At 35.6% G+C, this 26,061-nt stretch overlaps 1 protein-coding gene across 2 annotated transcripts in view; it reads right to left on the bottom strand.

Annotated features, from left to right (window-relative positions):
- FAM171B (family with sequence similarity 171 member B) overlaps nucleotides 1-26,061 on the bottom strand; it is a 66,953-nt gene that overhangs the window by 24,534 nt on the left and 16,358 nt on the right. For both annotated transcript variants that reach the window (XM_082466701.1, XM_082466700.1), the window contains exons 2-3: nucleotides 6,218-6,451; nucleotides 824-916 (exon numbers count right to left, since the gene is read on the bottom strand). In XM_082466701.1, the coding sequence (XP_082322827.1) occupies nucleotides 824-916; nucleotides 6,218-6,451 (327 nt within the window). The remainder of the gene's footprint in view (nucleotides 1-823; nucleotides 917-6,217; nucleotides 6,452-26,061) is intronic.

The raw sequence follows: 26,061 nt of genomic DNA, 5'->3' as shown, positions 1-26,061 counted from the left end.
AAGATAGCTTCTGAAGATGAAGAGAACTTCAAAAACAGTCCTTTTTACCTTGACTCTTGTATTGGACTTTGAGGTTTTCTGCCTTTACCAGTCATTCTTATTATGCTTTAGTTCTCAACATTAATTTCCCAAAAGAAACAAAAAAGCCAATTATTGTCACTTATAGAGGTTTTACATAATATGCAGTAAGAGTCACAAAATGCTGGGACTAGTTAAGGGGGTGAGGAGGTGAGGTAAGGATAAAACTATCATCTTCGTGGTTGGTAAAGCAGAGCTGGAGGACACAGCTTGAATCAGACCCCAAATCACGCTTCCTGTATTCTTGCCCTTGGGATATGTGAGTGGGGCAAATCATGTCTGCCAAGCAGATACTTAACTCCCCAGCCTCAGACCCTTCCCACACAGGCAGCAAGATTAATGTCAGAGGCAGGAATGAAGGTGACCTGCAAACTAGAAAGCCCCAAACGTCTGAGTCCTTTTCCCAATTTCACCAACCACTAAAGCCCAGTGAGAGATGTGATTTGGAAAGCAGTTCAGGGACTCTTTCCAGTATTTCTGCAAGTCAGATGTTCTACTGGGGGTGGCTAAAATGGTAAAAGAGAGAATGATTCCCACTACACACACAAAAAAAACTGCTATAGTTTGGTAGTGAAATAAGAATCAGTTCAGATCAACTTATAGTCAGTACTAATCATCCCTGATCAATTTAGATTTTTCCCACCTTATAATCAACACTGATCCACTGGTGAAGAAGCACAGTTATACAATATAGTCACAATATAGTCTATTTACTTACTAGCTAAGTAAGAAGTGGTGTACTTACCAGCTAATTTTCCAGTAATTAAAACAGTGTCTTCAAATAGCCATATATTTGCTTGGCTTTGCGGGAACAGTGAAAGTGTAACTGATGAATATACTGTGAAATATAGCAAAATTAGGATATTTCATTAGACATGGGGGGAAAACTGGGACAAATATAGTTCTGCTCCAGCAGGTCCTAAAAATGTGGGGAAAAAGAAATTCTGTGATGGGAAAAGCAATTCAAAACAAAGGAAGAATGCATGTAAAATATGATGGAGGAAAAAAAGGAACATAGTAAAGTGAGACGATTCGGCATCACTATTTTACTAATTTTTTAAAATTTTATACGGTAGTTTGTACCAAGGTGACTAATGATGTTCTCTAACTAACCCCAGATATATTTGGTCAAGTTAAATGCTTAAACAACCCTCTGCTATTTTCTCTATGTACTCGTTACTTATTTCCTTCTTATATTGAATAATTTTTAAACCGTTTTTCCTGGCCCCATGATTCAAGGTTCTCTCAGGTGGGGAGTACATCACTCTTCTTTTTTAACTTCCCATACAAAGGTGCAGTGCTCTTCTTCACAGTGTGGTTCGCCAAACAGACTGTGCTTTGCCAAAGGAAGAAACAGTTTAACACGTGAAATGATCCAGAGGCAACATTTAGTAGTAGGGAGGATGGGGCTGGACCTGCCTACAAGAGTAGGCACCTGAAATGCCTGGTGCGATGAGTAAGTGCAGATCCCCTGAAAGATAACTAAACTCTTTCAAGATCAGGAACAAGAGGCAGGGACAAAAGACCATCGTTTTATAAGCAAGACCAAATCAAACAACCTGACCAATCCTGCAAAAGAAAAATAAGTTCTGAGGCATCACCTAAAGTACAAGTTCTCACTGATCTCTCTCCTCCATGCAATGCAAGTAAATATCAACAGAAATGATACAATATCCCTAAATCACTTAAGAAAGGATAAAACACACTTGCATGAGAATACTTTTAAAATCTGGAGATATTTCAAAGAGCTGTAAAGGAAATACGGAAAAGACAGGATAAAATATTAAAAGTATACAATGATGTATGGGTGGATGTAAAATAATATACTTTTTTCTTAAGTAGGAATAGAGGACTACCAAATGAAAGTAATTTTAATTCAGAATACACTAACATTTAGATGGACTGTTAGACTTATTAGATTGGAGAGAAGGTGGTTAGGGTAGTAGCTTGGACCCCGAGATGACTGTATCCCATATTTGGATACTTTCTTAGTCCCAGGTAGGTTAAAAAGGGCTACCCTGGGGCTTCCCTGATGGCGCAGTGGTTTGGAGTCTGCCTGCTGACGCGGGGGACACGGGTTCGAGCCCTGGTCTGGGAGGATCCCACATGCCGCGGAGCGGCTGGGCCCGTGAGCCACAGCTGCTGGGCCTGCGCGTCTGGAGCAGGAGAGGCCGCGATGGTGAAGAGGTCCGCGCGCCGCGATGAGGAGTGGCCCCCACTTGCCGCGACTGGGGGAAGCCCTCGCACGGAAGCGAGGACCCGACACAGCCAAAAATAAATATAATAAATAAATAAATAAAAGATTACTATTAAAAAAAAAAAAATACTGTGCAGCCATTAAAGTTATAAAAAAAAAAAAAAAAAGAAGAGGGAGGAACGGGGAGTGACTGCTAACTAGGATAAAGATAAAAAAAAAAAAAAAAAAAAAAAGGGCTACCCTGACAGCTTTTTCTATTAAACCTGAGGAGAATCTTTCAGAAAGTCACTTAAACTTGGATTCAGATTTCCTCTGACTTTAAAAAATGTTTCTGATTATAAACGGGATATATACATCCACTCTGGAAAAGTTGAGAAATACAGAAAAGGAAAGAAGAAAATGATGGTCATCACAATACCACCACAGAGACAACCACTATTAGTATTTCAGTATAGCTCTTCCTGGATTTTCCCTGTGATTTTTTTTTTTAAAAAGAGGGAGTATGATATTGTATACAGAATATTTTCACTGAAAATAATATTGTAAGCATTTCTGTCCCTCAATAGAAACTTTCATAACATTTTCAAGGTCACATATTTCTTAAAGTATCAAGATTCACTTAACCACTACACTGTACAATACTGTATATTTAGATTGCTTCCATTTTCACTATTACAAAATAATATTTGACTCAACATCCTTGTGCACAGATATCTGTCCACTTTATTTGTATGTTTGTTTTTAGGATAGATTCCCAGCAGTCAATGATGATGCAGATTTCGAAGACACTGACACACACATTTCAAAGTTGTTATCCAGATAACACTGCCGACTTCTCCCACCAGCAGTGTTTGAGGATGACCATCTTGCCCAGCTTGTCAATATTGAGTATGTTCACTTTTTAAAAATGTTTCTAAAGTGAAAAAATCTAAGAAATGTGTATTTGGGGGGCATACTTAGATTATTAGGAAGGTAAAATATTTTATCATATTTACTAATCATTTGTATTTCCTGTTTTGAAAACTAAGTCATGATTTTATCCATTTACCTTATTTAGGCAGGGCCTTGGTTTTTTTACTGATGTGTATGAATTCTTAACACATTAAGGATATCATTCCTCATTATTTCATATATTTCTTTACTACTTTTTAAAATTATGGGGAAATCTACCTTTTAGGACATCTTTCATTGCTTTTCAGTTTAAAAAGACCATCCTAAAAAAATAAGATAGTTTATTAAATTTAATGTAATTTAATTTTCCATATTTTAACTTTTTGAGCAATATATTTTGGAATATGGATTCAAATTAATTTACTCCAAATAGTTAACCAAAGTATCCCAATATTACTTATTGAATATTCAGCTTTTTCCTCAATGATTTATGATTCCTATCATAGATTATATTTTTTATGCCTACTAGTATCTGATTTGTACCACATTACAAATCATAGTACAATATCACTTAATTCTGTAGCTATATATTTTAGTTATCTGGAATGGCAAATTGCCTCTAGTAAATCGTCTTTTAAAACAAGATTTCAGGTATTTTGACAATGTGTTCTTTAAGGGTTATTTTGCCAAGTGTTTTGTTAATGCATTAAATCTATAAATTAATCTGGGAAGAATTCAAATCTTTACAATATTCAAGCTAAGAAAAAATATTTTTCCAGTTATCTGGTGTTTTAGTTGATTTTTTTTTTTTTTTTTTAGGTCTATCAGTAACATTTGGTAGTTTTATTGTCCCTCCCCACAGTTACTTCAGGTTTTTTTTGTAGGTTTCCCTGCATATTTTGTTTGTTCTTGTTGTTCTGAGAGGGATTTCTTTTCATTACTTTTCCTAATTGGTTATTACTTCTGGTATATAAAAACATGTATTGATTTGTAGCGATACTAATTTGTAGTTTTCCAGGGATATGATCATAACTAGAAAAAATGGTTTTGATTCTTCCTTCCTAATAGCTATCCCCTTTTTGTATCTGTTAATATCTTTTTGCTCTGATAATAACTTCTACTACAATGTAAAATAATATAGACATCTGTGTTTAGTTTGTTATTTTAGTAGGATCACCTCTAATATTTTACAGTTAAGTATGATTTTGAGATACCTAAGGATATCTTTGTGGTCCTAGTTTTTAAAGAGTGTGTTCTTGGTTAGGCATGAATGGTGAACTTATAAAATGCATTTCAGGCAACATTTCAGGCAATTGCTGATATTATCACATATTAGTTCTAATTTGTTCTACTAATATGATACATAAAATTAATGAAGTTTGACATCCTCATAGTCCTGCAAAGAAGAAAAATCCTACTTGGTCTTGACAGTATGCTATATTTAAATAATGGTGAAATTCTTTTCTGTATTGTTTAGGAATTTTGCATTTAGAGTTATAAGTATGACTGGTCAATAGAGAGGTGTGTGTATATGAGAGAGAGTATGCACACATGAGGGCATTTAATTTTGTATTACCTTTGTTAGGTCTCAGAATCAAGGCTGTACTGATTTGGTAAAATGATCTGGGGCACTTTTCCTTATAGCCTTTGAAATTATTTTTACCCAGAACATTTTACCCATGGTTATTAATCTACCTCATCTAAAATCAATATACCATTTATATTATCACAAAATTGTTTGTTTTATTGGATTTTTAAGATTATTGCCAAATTTTTTGATAATTTTTATGATTTTTAAAGCTTTTATGTATTTTTATCTTTTATTTCCCTCATTTTTGTTTAAATTAGCTAGATGTGTATATAATTTACTTCAAAGAACTGACATTTTGTCAATTATTTCTTTATATTTTTCTAATATATGCCAATCTACTTCAATCTTTTTATTTCCTTTTTCCCATTTTAGTTGGTTTCTTCTTTCATTATTTTTCTCACTTTTGTTGAATGAATAGTTGTACTTCATTTCTGTCTTTAAAAAAATTAAAGCATTTGAGACCATGAATTCACCTCAAATACACCCCTATCTGGATTTTCCAGTCATTTTATTACAATTTTATTCACATGAGTCTTATTAAATTATCTAATTCATTTTTCATTTTCTTTCTCATTCTAAATTTAAATAGTTCAAGAATTCAAATGTTTCCAATATGAAACTAAATAAAATATCTAAAACCTAACAACAAGAACCACCACAATAAAAAATAAAATTTTTAGAAAGATTGATTACCTAATGTATCATCCTTCCAGTCAATCAGACTTGTATTCTGGTACCTTGTATGGCCAATTTTCCCAGTATTCAATTAGTTATAATAACTCCTACCAATTTTTTTCCAGCTTTATTGAGATATAATTGACATCTAACATCATGTAAGTTTAAGGTGTGTAATGTGATGATTTGATATATGTTTATATTGTGAAATGATTGCCACAATAATTAATAATTCTTTCTCCAGTATGCCTCTTGTACTCTCACCTCTCCTTTCCATTTCCTTTCTTACATCAGGCTACTGTCCACCAGCACAACCACAGCTTCATAGCCAGGCTCCTTGAATCCATTTTAGCCCTGCTGTTGCCCTGTTCTTTATACACTGTAAATTCAGTTTCTAAACAACTTACCTGCATGCGCTCAAGAATCTGCGAGAACTGCTTTATTATTCGTCATGTAAATCTAAACTGTTCATCTTATCTTTTGAGACTGTCCTTTAATTATCTGGCCCTTTACTTTACTTTGGCCCATCCTGCTTCTAACTAATTCTTTGGGCATGCCACACCCCTCTCCGCCACCTGCAGACAAGCTTTGTACCAGAGCAGAGCTTTCGCTCGGGATTCCTTCAAGCTTCTGTAGAAGGAAAAAGACCTTCATGTTTTCTTCAAACTGGCACGCCTTTCTAACCTCCTTATATTGGCTTCACATAGTCTCATTTTCGGTTTATCAGAACAAGAGAAAAAAATCATTTACATTTAGTGAAGGCAAAACATTGTTTAACTGCTTACTTGGCATTCTTCCACTCTTCCAAGGCAGAGGTGTCAACACATAGCCATCTTTGTAAGCAATAATGGTTAGGCTGAGTCCTAACTTGTAGGGTACTCTTATCAACACTGCTCCATTGTTTCTAGTTACTGTGGAATTTGTCTTCGTGTAGTTTACAAACACTTCTACAACTGCTTGACTCAGGTACTGACGACTGATGATGTCATTCACCTGGACTTTCAGCATAAATACAGACACTGGAAGAGAAAAAGAAAATCGCAGGACGTTATATCCTAGAAAGCATATGTCACTACACTTTAAAATATCATTTAAGACACCTGAACCAACAGTACAAAACTGTTGAAAAATTTAGGAAATACATACACATGGATGGATAGAAAGAGGTGTTAAACATTCCAACAAATTCATTATTCTTCCTAAAACTGAATAAATTTGAATTTATTATTAATACGGCACAGTATTATCACTCCATTTTCTCTGCCAATTAGAAGGAGAAGAAGGGAGAACACTGAATAACGGAAAGAGTTTCTGGCTTCAGGAAAATAATTTTTACTTTATGTTACTAATTTCTAATATTATCAAGTTATATAGATTTAATACTAATTTAAAATACAGTCAAAGGTCTTAGAATAAAATGCCATCTCACCAAACCCATTAGTGCATGGCTAGCTCCTTTATTTTGTTCTGTTGTCTGGAAAGCAGGGGATGTGTTTTAGTTCCAAATTACAAAATATCAAAACAAAATCTCAGATGGACCTAGAGAATATTATGCTTAGTGAAATAAGTCAGAAAGGTAAATACTATGATGTCACTTATATGTGGAATCTAAAAAATAACACGAATGTATATGCAAAACAAACACATTCACAGACATAGAAAATAAACTTAAGGTAACCAAAAGGGAGAGGGAAGGGGGAGGGACAAATTAGGGGTATAGGATTAACAGATACAAACTACTATCTATAAAATAGATAAGCAACAAGAAGATATTGTATAGCATAAGGAATTATAGCCGTTACTTTGTAATAACCTATAATGGAACATAATCTGCAAAAATACTGAATCACTATGCTGTATACCTGAAACTAATATTGTAGATCAACTATACTTAAGTTAAAAAAAAAAAAACAAAACTTTTTCTAAAATATAAAAAAAATTATCCATTAAATATATAGACACAACATGTGAAAATAATAAAGTCAAGAAAATAAGAATTAAAGCTCTTTCTACTTAAACCTCCAGCCTTACAGATCTTGACAATGTGTTCATGCATTTACCAATGATAATATCTGGCTACAAAAGAACTTCTACGATCATGGAAATGCCTTTGCAAAGCCCGTATCGTAACACCTTTCCTAAGATGCCTTATCTTCTACCATAAATGGGCTCTGCAGCCAGTCAAGGTCAATCTCTGCCATTCCCGAGACATGTGACTCTGGGTGAGTTACTCACCTCTCGGTCCATTTGCTCATCTGTAAAATCAGGAGATAGCAACTATTTTGAGCTAATAAAATAAAATAATGCAAATAATGTTCTCAGTACAGTGTTTGGTTGTCAAATCTAATGTTAGTATCGTTATTTATAACAAAAATTATTACTTCACAATTGGAGACCACTTCATGAACATGAGTACATCAATAAGAAACATCTCATAAGGATTAATTATGCTGTTATGCATTTGTGTAAACCCATTTTTTTAAAAGAATTTTTAGCAAGAACATCACATCAGGTAAAAAATCCTAGTGAACAATGATTGAGTTGCAATATTGCTACAAAACTGTTGTCACATCTTATCTATTTTTTGTTAAGATAAGCTAGACTTTAAATTGCTTTTGACCATAACAAAGACATTTTAAATACAAATAGAACCACTGTAACTGCCCAGTCCTAGGAAAGGTACCATTCAGCAAGTTATAAAACAGTCTTGATCCTTTTAAGGATCTAAAAATGAGGTTAGGGCTTCCCTGGTGGCGCAGTGGTTGACAGTCTGCCTGCCAATGCAGGGGACACGGGTTCGAGCCCTGGTCTGGGAGGATCCCACATGCCGCGGAGCGACTGGGCCCGTGAGCCACAACTGCTGAGCCTGCGCATCTGGAGCCTGTGCTCCACAACAGGAGAGGCCGCGATGGTGAGAGGCCCGCACACCGCGATGAAGAGTGGCCCCCACTTGCCGCAACTAGAGAAAGCCCTCACACAGAAACGAGGACCCAACACAGCCAAAAATAAATAAATTTAAAAATGAGGTTAAATGTTATCCAAACACAATTCTTTATATATTCAGACACAAACATATTTTTCATATATTTCCTCACACATGATAATAATTAAATCTAATAAGAAATAAAATGTGTTGGCAGTTAATGAACCAGGCATTGTGTTAATTTTTAAGTGCATCATTCCATTTTCTCTTCAAAACACCCCCATTAGATAGATACGATTGTCTTCATTTCATATATTGGTAACTGCAGTTTAGCACGGTTTGTAAGTCGGCCATGGAGGAAACCAGACACAAACTCGCCACAGTCTCTCCTCAAAGCTTGTGCTCTTACTGCACTACAATTGCCTGATTATACCCTTAAAAGCTACTCTAGTCCCACTTTAGATCATGGAAATGGGAAGAACTGGGGGAAAAAATGACTCCTGTAGAGTCACACCTTAAAATGAGGTTCCATTAGTATATCTGAAAAATGGTTAATTTCCAAAACAACTTTGTTTATATTCAAATGTAAATATGGAGAATAGATTACAAGGCAAAATATAGATAACTGATGTTCATCCACACCTCTACTTTCTCGGCATTTTTAATAATAAAAAGCCTTTGTGGGAGGTTAAATTATTTGTGAGCAGTCATTACTATCATTACTTTTAAAAGAAAAATTCAGGAGCATCTGGTACTAAAAGGTCAACTAAGCCTTGGGCCGTAACTCCAAGCTTTCCTCAAATTATTTAACTACCTCCCCATCATATCTTAAATTCATCCCACTACTATGTTTTCACACTAAAATAAATCATGTTGCTAACAATTTAACATCAAAATATGAAAAAGGGCTAGGAATACATACATGTTCCTGTTGCCAAGCCTTGTGTGTATATTATCACAAAAATCTCAATATACCTTTGTAAAATATGTAATATCAAGTCCATTTTACTGATGAAGAAGTGAGATTTCAGACATTCAGGCAGCAATGTAAACTGCCTCAAATCTCACAGTCATTAAGAAGCTGTGTCCATACAGCAGAAACTAACACAATATTGTAAAGCAATTATACTCCAATAAAGATGTTAAAAGAAAAAAATAAAAAGAAGCTGTGTCAGCCTTCAAGTGTCCCCCCCCCCCCCCATGAATGACTCCAAAGCCATCTTTACATCATGTTATAGTGAGTCCTGGGGTCACATTACTCAAGTTAATTCAAGGAATGTATGATTGCAATCATCACTGAGAACTTAAATTCTTATACAACATCAACTAAAAAGAAAAAAAGTAATCATACATACATGCTGATGCCAAACCATGGCTTCAAATTCAAATGGGAAATACAACTCTTAGGCAAAAAAGTAAAAGGTTGCCATATGTAAATAGGGCATGATGGGCTTCTAAACCAATGTCCTTGAATAGATCCACCTAGTACAAAAAACTAGTTATGTGTAGAGGACAAGTAGCTGCTGCTCAATTCAAAATAATTCCCCCAGTCACCTGCCCCTAATCCCCTAGACAAAATTTGTTGAGCCACTGGCATAAAGCATCTAACTAATGCAGGCCAGACAGTCTGTCAGGCCCTCAAAATGTGAATAAAGATACACAGAGGCTATCAGTTGCTGGAGCTGAATCATCTGAGAGATTCTATGAACACCTACCCTCTGTGATTTCCAGTATTTTCATGTCCCTCTCCTTCCAGAAGCTGGGTTGTACTGTCCCTCCTGCTGATCTGTGAGCTATATCAAAATCCCTCCCCCGAATCTTGTAGCCAGAGTTGGGTTCTGTTGCTTGCTTCCAAAGCAAGTACCTTAAATGACATGGGATACAACTGTAAATATATGATATTTTATTTAATAAGCTACCCTATCTTTTAAAAGAGAAGGCAAAGGAGGGAAGGCTAATGTACCAAAAATATGAGAAATCATATAAGAGGGAGACTGCACATAACTAGAAGATAAGAGAATTAACATTCCCTATTAAAATTTGGTAATGGGTCTTATTCAAATCAAATGTACCTACAATGGTTCCTTCAACAGCATTTTCAGGAATGGGACCCAACAGGGAATTTTTATTAATTTGTTTGCTCCAAAGATTTCAGAAATTCTCAGAGCCTTTGGATTTATAGACAAAGTCCAATGTGTAGTAAGATCTTAAGCTAAACTCATTAAAAAAAAAAAAAACTCTGCATATTCCATATGTTTCATCTTTGTAAAAGTACAGTTTCCAAAATAAGACACCCTAAAACCTCCTGGCATTCTGAAGCTGGGTTTGATTCATAAAATGTTTTCTAATCCAGAATGGATGATTTTTTTCCACATGTGCTAATAATGTTAATGTAATAAATTTGATGAGAAAGTGAGTATCAAATTCAGAAAAAAACAATTTGCAAAGGTCAAATCTTGGCTATCAAACTCATAGCCTCTCTGTCTGTGGAGATCCCCTATATCTGTACCTTAAGATTGCCTAACAGACTTAAGACATACTGTAGGCCTGACCAGCACTGTCCTCTCTAGCTCAAATGGGAAAATGGGAAAAACTAGTTATTTGTATAATACACACACATGCACACACACCCTGCTCCCTTACGCCCAGTGCCAGAAACTTTACACGTTGTCCAATTTCATCCTAATACAAATCTGCAAGACTTCCTCCTTTTAAGGCAAGGAAATCGAGGCTAAAGTTGAGCAGCTTATAAATTACAGGCAGGATTAACAGGTTCATTTTACTCCAAGTTCCATGTGTTTTACTCCACCTTCTTTCTCATTGAAAAGCCTTAGGAATTTGGTTTCCATCATATTCACTAGCTCACTTATTTCCTCCCAGCCAATGCAGAGAAGGAAGTGCTCATTTGCTGACTCTCTGAGCTGCTCCTCCCCTCTCTCAGCCTGGTTTTTCTGGCCCCGACATAAGCAGCAGCAAAAATAGCATTAAAAAAAACAAAACCTGAAAAACAAAATCTTGGCTGAAAGCCTGGTTACAGCAAATAAAGAGGCACAAACAACTCTTTTTCCTTCAAATAAAAAGTTATAAAGAATTACCTGCCATTGACTTAAACAGGATGCCTCTGACTTCTGTGATGTCAAGTTTGACCAGGCAAACAGCACTGGCAGCCAGAAGTAATATATATCCATAATAATCCCCCTCACTAGCTCTCTTCTCCAAAAAAAATACTCTGGCATTTAGACTGGGCAGATTGTGTGATTAAATATATGGTTTTCAACCAGAGGTGCTTTTGTCTCCATAATCTACCTACTCTTCTCCATTGTATTTTTCGGCTTTCCATGCCCATATTATTTTCTCTGTCACGTAATTATAATCATTATGTCTTGCCCACATAATTTTCTTTTCAGTATGTCACCATTGGTTTAAAAATAGTTCAATATCAAATGATTTCAACTGTACCCTAAGAAAACATATAATCTAAATGTTGAGAGAAACAAGGAAAAATAAAATACACACCCATGAGCAAGGTCTGAGGTTGCTGGCAAAGATTTAACTATTTAGTACATGATTAGAAGCATTAAGTAATGAGAATCACTAAAATTCAAAAGACTACTAAATAGGTATAAAGAAATGTTCTTGAAAAAGCATATTAGAATCAACACTGTATTATGGTTTTGCTACAGGATATAGATAGGTAAATCAAAGTCCAGAATAGCTATTTATTTGATGACATCTGGAGTGGGGTAGGCTGAGAAATTACAACCCCACTTCTTTTCAAGAGAATCTGACATCATCTTATTATGTTGTTACTATTAGGTAGGTTACAACTATACCCATGGAGAAACTTTTTCAGATTTCTCCAGTACAAAAACTAGACTACTTCTTTTCAATTATGTTTCAAGCATCTACAATAATTTAATATACAACTTTTTTCCTCTCTAGGAATATAGTGCTAAAAATATACTAGGTAAAGTTTTTATAAACAGATCACAGATAAAATTTAATAAAATATTTTAACAATGAAAATTTTAAAACTTTGAGGTTTATGCATTCTAAATGAGAGCTATAAAAAAATAAAGAACACAAAAATATAGTGAAATTAAATAATTGGTTGGGAACAATTAGAAATGTTTACCTACATTGATTCATTCAACAAATATTTATTGACTGCCTGACTTTGGCCAGATCTGCACTAGCTAGGTAATGGGGTTGCAAACATTAATAGGATACATTCTTACCTTGAGGAAGATTCTAAGGAAACGTGAAAAAACAGTACTGCAGAATTATCTGATATTACTATAGAGGAAGTTTTAAAAAGGCAATATTGAAACAAAGAACAACTTTCTATAGTACCTAATAAAATCTTCTACGAAATTATGTAGAAATTCAGAATCAACATGTGTAACTATTCCTGTAAGTATCAGTCTCAAAGAGAGATGCCTGCACTCCCATGTTCACTGCAGCATTATTCCCAATAGCCAAGATATGGAAACAACCTAAACGTCCATCAGCAGATGAATGGATAAAGAAAACTGGTATATACATGCAATGAGATATTATTCAGCCTTTAAAAAAAAAGGAAATCCTGCCACTTGCAACAACATGGATGGAGCTGGAGGACATTATGCTAAGTGGAATAAGCCAGACACAGAAAGAAGATAATGTATGATCTCACTTATATGTGGAAACTAAATAGTCAAACTCATAGAAGCAGAGATTAGAATGGTAATTGCCAGGGGCTGAGAGGAGGGGGAAATGGGGAGGTGATAGTCAAAGGGTGTGAAGTTTCAGTTATGCAAGATAAATAATACTAGAGATTTAGTATACAGCACAGTGCCTATTGCTAACAATACTGTACTATATACTTAACATTTTCTAAGAGGATTGATCTTACTTTAAGTGTTCTTACCACAAAATAATAATAATAATAGGAGCAGGAAGAAACTTTGGGAGGTGATGGATATGTCTGTGGTTTTGATGGTAGTGATGTTTTCACAGGTGTATAGTTATCCCCAAACTCATTAAGTTACATACATTAAATATCTGCAGCCTTTACATGTCAATCATGCCTCAATAAATGGTTTTTTAAAAATGTGGATCTCATATCCATTTTGGAATCAGTTCACATTATCATTTTTTGAACAGGGAAACTGTTGGCATTTTGAGCTCAGATCTCCAAAGGGCCTGCCCATTCATTCTCTCCTGTTTTCCATGATCTGACTTTTCGATCCATTCCAGTGGAGACTTTATGGTGAGAACCCAAAAGATGTTATGACTCAAATCAAACTTTACTGGGGGCATTTAGAGGCCTAGAGTTTGTTCTCCATCCACCATTTTCATACAAAATATTTAGTCAGAGAAATCTTGGTATAGAGCTAGCTATACAGATATCTTAGGATGTAAATAGAAAACATCTGGTTCCACATTTAAATGTCAAGGTATTTAAAGCCTTTAGTAGAGACATCATCATGGTTTCACTAAAGAGAGTTTCAGTTAATTCCCAAGTCTTTAGCCTAGCATTCAAAAGCTGACATCTGGCCACCACCTTCCATTCCAGCCTTATTTCCCACTAACCACTCTTTTATGGGGATTAGCAAACTACAGCCTGCAGGCTAACTCTGACCTGCAGCCTGTTTTTGTAAATAAAGTTTTATTGGAACACTGCCAATATACTCATTTATGGATTACCTATGGCTGCTTTTGCTTCAACAGCACAGGCCATATGGTCTACGAAGAAATTATTTGCTCTCTGGCACTTTACAGAAAAAGTTTGCAGAACCCTGCTCTACATCATCACATGAATGGGTCACTAGTCACTAACCAAGACCAACCCACTCTCCTGCTACATCATTCCTTTCTTCTATCTGAAAAAAAATCTTAATTTTAATCTCTACCCATCAAAAATCCTAATCTATCCTTCAAAGTTTAGGTCAAACGACCCTCTTCAAATAAATGTGGCCTTATCCCAGTTAGATGGGCTCTTTTCTTCTGTACTGACTCGTCTGATAGCACATAGTATATTATGGTGTATGTTTTACTTTCTGTGCATTTGTCTTTTCTGTGAGAACAATCTCCTTGACAGCCAATACTGTTTCAAACTCAGCCTTGTGTTTTGCCAGAGTTTAGCATGTAGATTCTAGATGAATGCAACAGGGGTGGGGAGGAAGGGAGGGAAGATGAGAAGAGCAGGAAAAAGAAGAAATGAAGGAAGAGAGGAAGAGGTGATCAGAAGTGACCACGAACCAGGGAAAGAATGATAATTGTAGGATTTCTACAGAATTCACTTGAAATTACAGCCAGCTTTCCAGCCCCAGTATTTGGTGAAATTTTGAGCTTAATCCCACAGTTGCCAATGAGAAATATTTTACATTATTACAATAATCACAAAAACAAATATTAAGATTCCTTTTCCTTTTGGAAATTAATACGACTTTTCCTTCCTTCTAAGAAAATTTAACTTGGAAATTTTGACTAGAGAACACATAAGTAGCAAAACTTGCTAAATAAATATAATGCAATTGTATTACATCAAAGATTAACCTTACTTTCACTATTACAAAACAATACGAACAAAGTAGTTTTAAAATTCTTTCTCCCGGGTACCAGCACAATTTCCCTATTTAATTGGAAGGAGGGCCGAAAGTTTAGGAAAGAGTGAGGACAACAAAGGGGCTTGTGAAAGAAAGGAACATATTATTCCACATTCTGTAAAGCAGGGTGGAAATGGCTTCAACAGTTTAATCTCTACAGCATTTCAAATATGGACACACAGCCTCCTTCTTTTAAAGGAACAAAAGGGAGCTGAATTAAAGAAAAAGTTCAATAAATTAGAAAAGCCTCCTTTTCATTGCTTAAGCATCAGATTGGATCCAAAATTCTTACTGGCTGTGGAGTTAAAGAGAAAAAAAAATCTGTGCCTGTTTGAAGGAAAAACAAATTTATTGCACTAATATTCATTACAGAGAAAATGTCAAATCTAAAAAGAAATTACAGAGACAAAATAAGGACATGATCGCCAAAGGTGAAAAATGTTATAGACCAAGTAAAATGCACATTTTCTCCATTAGGACCAGAATCTTAAATGAGTGTGATTCACCAAAACTAATGAAATGAATGACATAAAAAAGAGTCCTTGTAACTTAAGAAAAAGCACATTGCAGATGACTGAATAGGGAACAAATGAGAAAGTGAACCATTAGTACTTGGACTCAGTTCCTTCTTGCCTACCCGAAGGGCCCCTTCCCTCCGTAGAAATAAATCAGTCTGATAAATAAACAAATCAAAATCCTTAAACATATTGTCCAAGCTCACTCCACAGGCATTTCTCATCCTAACTTTTATCTTGTCTTCTCAATTTTTCATCCTGCCTCAGAATCACAATTATTCATTCACTCACAAATTTCACCCAGCATGCATTAATTACGTACACTATATACGAAGGCGCTAAGTATGGAGTGACAGAAGAACTGACAGCCCAGTGGCATCACAGATGAAAAGACTGAGAGAAAAAAAGTGAGATTTCTTTTCCTAAGAAAAATCAGCAAAAAAAATTTAAAGACTGAGGAAAGAACAATGAGGTTAAACAGAATATGTGAAGTCTCCACCAAAAACAGAAATGATTGAGTTAAGAAAATGTGAGAAGCAGATATTCCTCTTTAGAGGAAAGATGGGAATTTAGTGAATTTAATTCTCATGAATCCTACCTTCCCAGTCCTTCTTGCTCTATGTCTCGGGGGTCCCAAGACCACTTTCACGTTCAGTGATTCGGCAGAAGGCAAAAGGTACCACTTACTGGCAGGTCATACTCACAACTAAGATTTGTAACAGCAAAAGGATAAAGAGTAAAAAACAACGTGAAAAATAAACGCATCAGCCAAGCCCAGAGAGGTCAGGCATGGGCTTCCAAGTCCTTCTCCTGCTCAGTTTACACAAGACACAATTCTTCTCTAACTGTGAGCGGCAGTGACACATGCGAAGTGTCTGGATTGGCCTTCCCTGCACAGAATCTTAGGGTCCAAGCCTGCCTTGGGGGTGCTGGTCACATAGACACGTTCCTGTTACGTAACCAGCCATGGTAGCTGAAACACAGGACCCCAGCATAGATACCAGGTGTGTATCATAAACTCGCTAAATAATCCTGAGAAGCCTTGACAAGCTGGAATAGTACGCCCCTTTGCTCTGGGCATATAAAACATCATCATTCATTAGTAACATAAAGAACATTCCAAGGGCCTTGTCTCAGGAGCTGGCCAAGGAACAATCATGGTTCCAGGCTCCCCTGGAGACATGCAAGGATTGAGCAACCAAACCTGCTGTGTTATCACTTTTCTTACACCCTAAACTATTTTTTCCATACTATCATCTTTACATACTGTTTAATTTACTCATTATGTTCATTTTTTTTTTGTTTCCCCTACTAGAATGTTAGCTCTATGAGGTATTGAGATTTTTCATTTTATTTATTGCTGTATCGTCAAATATCAATCCTTATTTTTGAATGGACGATTGAATTAATGAATGAATTCCTTACTCTGAAATCATGAAGTGAGACTACTGGCTCAGGACCACTTAATAACTGCAAGGGAGGATGCAAATGTGTGTTATGAGGTAGATAAGCCTTGCAGTGGAGGGAGGGGCAAGGAGATAATGTGTAAGCAACCATTTCTGTGCAGAGAACATTCATAAGTTATATACTTTAAGCAAAGTACAGATTCTTTGATTCTTTACCAGTTCTTCCTTCAATAACTTCTTCAACAGATATGTTCACTCTTGTGATGTTGAGAAAGAACTTTAAAAAACAAGATTAGGGCAACCATTGTGGCTTTTCCTTAGAAAAGCAATTAAATGAAGATTAAGTTCTACCAATTATTACCCAATTCTAAATAATTAATTGGAAAAAATCTCTGTAGCAGGTCATCAAGGAGCCAAAATTGAAGTTGACAATAAAAATGGAAACAAGTAATATGGGTGAAAACAAGAGACTGCTATAAGGGAAAAAAAACCATTTGGGAAAATAATTAAAGAATTTAAAAATATAAAGTTGTTACAAAATCTATTTCACACAGACTTAGGTTTCTTAATAAAATGCTATTTAAAGGGAGCAGTCCATTAGGAATCTGTGAGTGGTAAATATTTTTCCCTTAGGTATTTCAAATATATTAATGATAGTATATAGGAGAGAAGACATTTAGAGAACCAACAATCAATGAACGTTCCCTCTCGTGAATGTAACAACGGAAATCAGGTTAGATGTGTTAGCTGGGGTACAATACCCACTTGGGGATGAATTAAGTATGAACTCTTTGAACTGAACACAGAGTACTCTAGCCTCCTTTGCAACTTAATGACTCAATTTCCTTAAGTATCCCTAATTTAGTAAAATTGATGGATGAAGTCTGGAAAGGACTATGTCATCCAGGCCAAAAGGAGAATCAAGCTATTGCTATTTATATAATTAATATCCTGAAAAAGATTTAGCTTACCAAACTAAAAATGTCTCCCTCAAATTATCCCCCCAAAATATTCCCCACCAAGTTTCCAGAAAGGACGTAATACTCCAAAGAGCAAATAATTGTAAAGTGTGATTATGATTTTGAGCTGCACAACTCCAAGCCAGGGGACCTGGCGTAAGAGAGAACTCATTCCTGGAGCCCACGTTAGCACGTTTCTCCAGAATGGGCTTTACGGTCCATCTCAACTGGAATGGCCAGCACCCTCCCCCTCCTGCCGAGAGAACAGTCAAGCACTGCCCAAAGCCCACCATCTCTAAACCCGACGCAACAGGACAGACAGCCTATTCCTCTCTGTCCTGCAGCAGGGAAGTTTTCTTTACCATTGTCTGTGAGATCGTTCAAATTTCAAAAACATGATAGAATCAAAGAACATGGTACTATAAAGTACTTATTAGTGCAATGCCTTGAATCCAAGTGCTTTTTTTAAGTGTCTATTTTTAGTGGTTCCACATCTTAAGGCTATAAAGAAAGACTATGATTAGTCTTCTGTTAGAATGTATGCATAGGCTTAGCAATTGGATTTCTAAAGCAAACAGCATAATCAACAAAAACTTAGTAGACAAATCCTCTGTCGTGCCTATAACAGAAAAACATCAAAAGCCCCAGATTTGGGGCCACAATAACCTAAACTATGCTCGAAGCCACCAAAGGTGACACAACAAACTCAGAGGTGTCAGAAGATATTTTAAATTTTCATGAAAGCAAACTAATTTGGGAGTCCATAATTCAACATTCTACACTCAAATCAATGACATGAGATCTTTGTGAAGTTGAGTGCTCAGTGATTGTTCTGCTAAAAAGTAAACACTGCATGAAAACCAATGTTGAACAGGAAATGAGGATGGCAGTGTTCCGTCTCACTCCAGGGTCAGAGAAGTTGTGCAGTGTCTAACAGACAAGTACATCCCGTTAAGTAATTAGCAAATATGTATTATTTTTTTCAAATGACTACTAAGTTGTTAGAAGCTGCTGTCCGGCCACAAAAAAAAAATTACTGAGGCACTAAAAGGACTGTGAACCAAGAAAGTTCCAGAGTCTGGTTTTAAGCAGTCATTTTATGCTACACATGCACCTACAATATGCATGATCTGTACTAGTCACTGTGAGAGATACAAAGAAATTAGTTGCCTTCAACATGTACCTGAGAGAATCAAATGAAAAGAGTGATAGTACCAAAAAAAGTGCACATAAGATGTTTGAGTTAAGAGAATTGTATGATTAAATTATTCTGGTTAACAATGTTAGGCAAAAAATGAGTCACATGTGAACTCTTAGCATCCATCTTTCTAAAAGTGCCTGTTCACTTTGTCTTAGTAAGAACATTCCAGAAAACAATTGTTCTTTGGAAAAAAAACACATTTAGAATTGTAAACATGCATGTGTCTACTCAATTATTTTCTGAATGTGTGACTGATTGCTTGAATAAACAAATACATGAAATATTAAATGAAAATCTAACAAAACCTCAAAATTATCAATTTGCATGATGTGTTACTATTGTTATCTTTTCCAGCATGTGCAACTCTCTTGGCCTGGACAGTGGTTCTCAACCCTGTGTAGACATCAAAATTACCCGGGGAACCTTTAGTATATTCCCAGGCCCCACCCCAGTCCAATTAAGTCAGAATCATTGCAGATGCAGTCCAGGGAATCAAATTTTCATAAGGTCCCAGATGGTTGTAATGTACAGCCAAGGTTGAGAACCACTGACCTAAAAAATAAGTATATCCCAAGGGGATAGGGTCATGACCTAAAGCCATCCTCTTCAAGTATTCTGTTTCTTTTACTATAAAAGAATTTAAACTTCTTATCTTTGAAACGGGCATGCACATTTATTCCATGGCTTGCACGAGCACCCGAGAGAATCAGAGACGTGGGATACTGACATGAAAGAAAGCTGACCTTGGTGGCTATGTCTACTAATAGTTATTGTTGGTTGTTTTGGGTATTTTTTAATCACTGATATCTGTTATTTTTTAATCATTTATCTCTGTGTCCTTCTCACATTCAAAATACCTGGTTAACTCAGGTATGGCTTCACTCAGTGTTTTTTTAATGTTCTATATGGATAATTTGGAAAATACAGAAAAATAAAAAAATATTTCCTAATCCAATTTCTCAGAAATAACTTGGATTCCATCCAAGTTACTTATAGATTTTTAAAGTACTGGATTCCATACAGTACTGGATTCCACCCGGTACTTTTAAAATCTATAAATAGATTTATAAAATTAAAAACATATTGTATATATGTATATAATTGTGTATATGTTTATATAAGCATGAAGTAAGGTGTGAAGGAAACTGACCAAATTGTTAACACTGACTATATTAATTGGGTCATGGGGTGATACTATCTGACTTACTACAACATGCGATGTGACTTACTACAGTGAGCATGCATTATAGTAGGAAGAAAAAAGAAAATAGATAAAGAATGTTATATGCTGTGTTTTTCAGTTAAGATTGTGTTGTGAACATGTATCCATGCTATTAAATATTTTTCAAAATTACCATATTCATTAGTGAAGAACATTCTGTGGGTTTTTATTCATTTACCTATTCTCCCATTAGTGTATGTTTAGTCATTTCTAATTTTTCACATTTGCAAACAATGCTTTAATTAAAATCCATGTACATATATCTCTATCTGAATTTTCAATTATTTCTTTGGGAGGAAAAATAATAGGCCAAAATGTATAAACTGTTTAAAGCTTCTTGATATGTATTATTAAACTGCTTTCCAGAATATGATACCAATTTATAGTGTAAACAGAAGAGTATTCATATTTTATTTTGCTGTAGTCGATATATCAATATGACTGCTCCTGTCTCCCCAGGGAGTTACCATGAAAAATATTCAGTAAAGTTTTGAAATCATTTATTCTATTTTCCTTTTACTTTAAATTGCATTCCTATCATTGTTAGTTGGTTTTTTTTTTTTTCTTCACACCCTCTTGATAGGTTGAGAGAGCTTTCTTATGAACAAAACTAAACAGACAAACAATAGCCTGACAAAGAGCCCAACATATACTACCTATTTTGTTGTCTGGGGATGGCACTGGTGAATTCATAGACTTTATTCACGGTAAAATTAAGTGGAAAGGACTTAATAAAACATCCATTTTCCCTTTTTCAGAAGACATCCTCCTTGTTCTCTCCTTGTTCTTTCTACATGCAAAATATGTCTAAATCAGTACAGAGAAAATGGAACTTATTTAGAACCTGCCAGATACATGCTTCAGCATGGCTTTTTTAAAAGGGTCTTAAACTTACTGTCAGCATTTCGTTTAAGCAGATGAGACGCACCCTGTGGGGAGAGTGGTGAGATTTAAACAGAATGAGTACCAGAATTTTCTCCAATGCTCCTCTGACAACTTAGTAAAATGTAGCTAGTAAAATGTAGCAATTTCCCTTTAATTAGACATCTGAAAGGAATACTGACCAGTAAACAGAAATTCAGGTGTTTGAAGAACGAGTGCCTAAAGCATGACCATAGCATGACTACTACAGCCTGAATGGGATGCAGTTTACAGTATTAGCAGAGAGGCAATATATTGGCCTGGAAATTTCAAGCAAAACAAATCATTCATTAATTTCTTTTTTCAGTGAAAAAAATAACATGAAATCAAAAGATCTTAAAAGATAAAGCAGTATGCATTTTGTATGAAAGAAAGGTCCGTAGGTAGCATCACAATATTTTCAAAAATCCAGATGAAATTCACTTGAGTAAACAGTAAGATAAAGCAGTATGCATTTTGTATGAAAGAAAGGTCCGTAGGTAGCATCACAATATTTTCAAAAATCCAGATGAAATTCACTTGAGTAAACAGTTACTGAATATTGACCAGGCATCAGGTTAAATGCCAGATCCAGTGGAGCACATATCATAACCTTTATTTATTCAACACCATCTTTGTATCAGAAACTATGCTCTGCTAAATTTTTATGTTATTCTATTTAATAGTACCTAGTTTCAGGTCTGAAACAGTTCAAAATCCAGCAGGAAAGGCATACAAAAATGATATGAACAAAGTATTATAGGTATGCAGAAAAGGGAAATATGAATTCTAAGTGAGAGAATGTGAGGTATTTTCAAGGAGGAATGAACTGAGGCTAAACTCGAAAGAGTAGCTAAATTTTAAAATACAGACTTGACGCAAGGACACATCAGGAAGGACTAGCATGAGAAAGGGCACCAAAGTTAGGGGCCTTCAGTTTCACAGAATTGGTTTGAAACTCCTTTAACCAATCAAACATTGACAAGTTGCCTCAGTGACCGCGCCTCTGTACGGCAACCACTCAGCGACCAACACTCCTGCGCACCAGCCAATCGGGAGCAGACTCAGTCCACCGACTGTGCCTCTGCCCTGCCACCCAAACAGCAAAAGCCTCACCGGAGAAGCCAGATTCCACCGTCAGTGTCATCCCACAACACCTCTGAAAGTCCGCCAATCCCAGAACTCAACACTTCCTCAAAAACCTCCACGTAAGGTCAGTTTCCTGCTCTACTGAGAAAAACTGTGCCCGACCAACATAGCTCTCCCTATCAAGCATGCAACAAATTCAGCATCTTGCTTTGGTCTCAGATATCGAATGGGGGTCTCATCCTTCGACACAAAGCATGCTGTATCAGGCCTAAGCAAACATCGAAAGCAATATTTACCACATTAAAAAATAATTTTGCTAACACCCTTCCAAGCCTAGCACCGCAAACTTCACACCAATACTAGGTATGACATGAATCGTTTTCCTTATGAATTGCTTTCATTTTGAATGCTTTGAAAGCAGTATTACTTCATAAATAGAACAGAATACATATTTAAATAATTATTATGCACCAAATACAAATAACTGTACATGTTGAATAAAAAGTATAGGTGCTTTTTAAATTTTCTCATATTTCTTGAAGCTTATTGAAAACTGAAAAAACACTAGATAAAATCTAACTGCCCATCAGTGTGGCTTTTTTATACAATGGAATATTATGTAGCAATTAAGCTGAATTAACAAGATGTTAATGTATCAACAATGAACATGATACTGAGTAAAAAAAATCAAACTGCTAAAGGATATGTATAATAAGTATGCACATCGGTTACAGTTTTTGAAACAGAAAGATTAACACCAGTTTCAGGAGAGTGATGAATTCTGGATAATGAGGGAAAGGGGATGAAAGTGCGGCTTGATTTGATCTTTAACTTTTATTTCCTAAAAAGACGGAGAGAGAAATCTGAAACAAATAGAGCAAAAAGCTAATATTTGATTAATTTCAGTGATGAAACTATATAGACTATATTTCTATATGTTTGAAATCTTTTATAATTAAGATGAAATTTTAAAAAATAAAAACAGAATAGAAGTGGGAAAATGTATTCCTACAGTGAACAGGTGAGTAAATATAAAAACACAAACCAAAATCTTAGTTTCTATTTCCTCCTTCTACCAGCTGGCCTTCTACTGAGAGACAATCAGCACAAAAAACCTTCTCCTTATTCCTTTCCAGCCACCCCCTGTAATGTAGGCTCTAAAACTGTGGTGACGAAAAAGCAGGTAATTAAGCCATAAGCAGTTGGGAAATCAGTCCCTTAATGATTGAAAGTTTGTCTCTCCTTCCCTTAGGTTCCCACAGCACTTTGAAACTCTTAATGGGGCATATTATGGCATCTTACGTTAAATTATATTTACATATGTTTATGCCCTCTCCATCGATTAAATGTTAAGTATCTTGAGAGCAAAAACCTTACTTTTCAAAGTTCCTTCAAAAAGTCAGAGACTTTGCATAGTAAACATTCACCTGCAGTTGCTATATTGACTTTGAGTGTTATACTATATGCCCATCTCTCTATTTGACTGTTTGAATAATTTTCCATCTTAGAATTTCAGTATATCATATTTAATTTTTAACTGTTGGACTTAATAGATTAAGAAACTACCACTTCTAAACTAAGTGCTTCTAATTCTTTCTCTTACGACAATGCCTGAGAAGACAGCATAAGCTGCTTTAGGTTAAGAACTGAGCAGTAGAGATCAAATCTTATATTTAGCCAGCCATCAATTTAGACACAGCTGCCTTATTAGCCTTTGCCACACCAGTCAATCAATTCTACCTAACCCATCAAGAAGCATACATTTATCCACTGATCCAACCATTCAGGAAGCTATTACTGTGAACCTAACACAAGTCCAGGGTTGACAATGCCTTCCTGCCACTTGCCAGGCTCTGAAAGTACAGAGAAAAAAAAAAAAAAAATCAGTCTGACACGGCTGAATCCTTTGTTTCCATGTACATTCAAAGTGGACTAAAAATAATTCCTAAACTACTTGCTCTGATTTATTTTTGTCCTACTAACTTTGTAAACCTTCATCTGGTTTACTACTTAAATTTGAACACAACTGTATCATCATGACTAGGAATTTTCAGTAAACTCCTGATGAATCCTATTTGGCCTTTACAATTCATGACTGTCTCCTGCTTCCTACTTACAGAAAGAAGAATGGCAAATAATTTCTGAATCCTTTTCTCTTAATGTGTAGTTTATAATAATTCTATTTCATTCTTTCATCCCATCTTTTAATGAAAACTCCTTAAAATGTTGTTTTACTTGTGAATATTGTTAACATTAGAAAATTTTAAACTGGTTAGATCCAACTGCCACACCAATCGAGAATTCAATCAGCCTTTAATTTTACAGAACACAATCTTCCAGATCTAATCAATATGTTAATCAATCAGCTGGCTCCACTAGGATGTCAATGCCCTTCTCTGCTGTGGGGTAGTCACAGGAATACTACAAAGAAACATAATTTACTACTCCTCTGAGACATGTATTCAAAAATAAATTAAGATTTCATCTGCTTTGCAGAATTCTTTTCTAAAGAGAATGTTTCAAGACACACCATTTTAATGGACAGATCTGACTCCCCAACACAGTGCCAAGGCTAGCAAAAAGAGAAAGGAGGCGAGCTGCAAAACATTCCTGTTTGTTCCATAAAGAAGAAACACTATCTTTTCCATACAAAGTTTTCCAAAGGACCACAGCCAGTATTCGTTGGCTTATTTGTATGCTGAGAATATTCCAGCTCATGTTAAGATTTTCTAGACAGAAAAAAGAATAATAAAAACTACTGTTTGAATTCAGCCCTTCTTAAGAGCAAATTTGTCTTCTCAGCAAAACAAAAGGAATCAATATAGTAGTGCAAACATGAAGCTCACAGATGAATACCCTCCCTCTGATTTTTGGCTTTCAAATATATTTTGCTTGCTTGCCTGAGGTAACGTTCCAAAGACAATGTTGTTTCTAGGTTGTTTTAAAAGAAAAACAGAAATTTTATTCCACGATATGTTTTAATACTGCTTACTACATAAACATATTCTCTTTAGAGTCAATTTATAGGAAACGCAATAAAGCAATGAAAAGAAATCCAGCCTCATTTACTAGAAAGTGGTAAAACTGACACGTTACCTTTTCCGTCTACTTATTCAATCCTTACCACCACAGAATATAAATCAAGACAGAATATTCATATTTCTGAAATATTTAACTTACTAAAAATCAGATCTAATACTAGCAGTAATTGATAGGTGTCTTTTAAGTTCTAGGTATTTCACATACATCAACTCTAATACTTAACAATGCTGCAAGGTAAGTATCATTATCTCTGTCTCAGAGAAAGCTTAATTAGTTTGCCCAAGAGCATACCTAAGAAGAGGCAGAGCAGATTTTGAACTCCAGTTGCTCAAACTCCAAAGGCCATGGTCTAGCCACCAAACCACGCAGCCCTAGAAGGATTCCTCTTCTGGTAAAGACATCAACCACAGAAGCAAGTAGGAGGGCACGGAAGCCAATGTGCTGCCATAACCAACCATACCTGAGCCCTGCATCCCTTTTCCACCCCATCCCCCCACCCTCTCCCCAGGGTAGCCACACAGGCCTTCTTCCACGGCTCAAACTCACCAAGGCCTTTCCCCTCCAAAATTACAATCATGAACCGCAATTCAGCTAGTCGCCCAGTTTTTTAAAGTGCCAAAAAAAGTCTTTAATGACTGCCCTCAATTATTATGCTTTTTGTGACAAAGAACTTTTATTTGATAATTATTGAGGACTGATTAATTAAATGTACTTGTTTGCAATGTAGATTTAGAAATTTGCTTCTGTGAGTCAGAGGCCTGAGGGCAATATTCGGAGGAGAA

Source organism: Balaenoptera physalus (genome assembly GCF_965194825.1).
Source record: "Balaenoptera physalus genome assembly, chromosome: 6".
Classification (NCBI taxonomy): Eukaryota; Metazoa; Chordata; class Mammalia; order Artiodactyla; family Balaenopteridae; genus Balaenoptera; species Balaenoptera physalus.
This window is presented reverse-complemented; position numbering and strand designations above follow the sequence as displayed.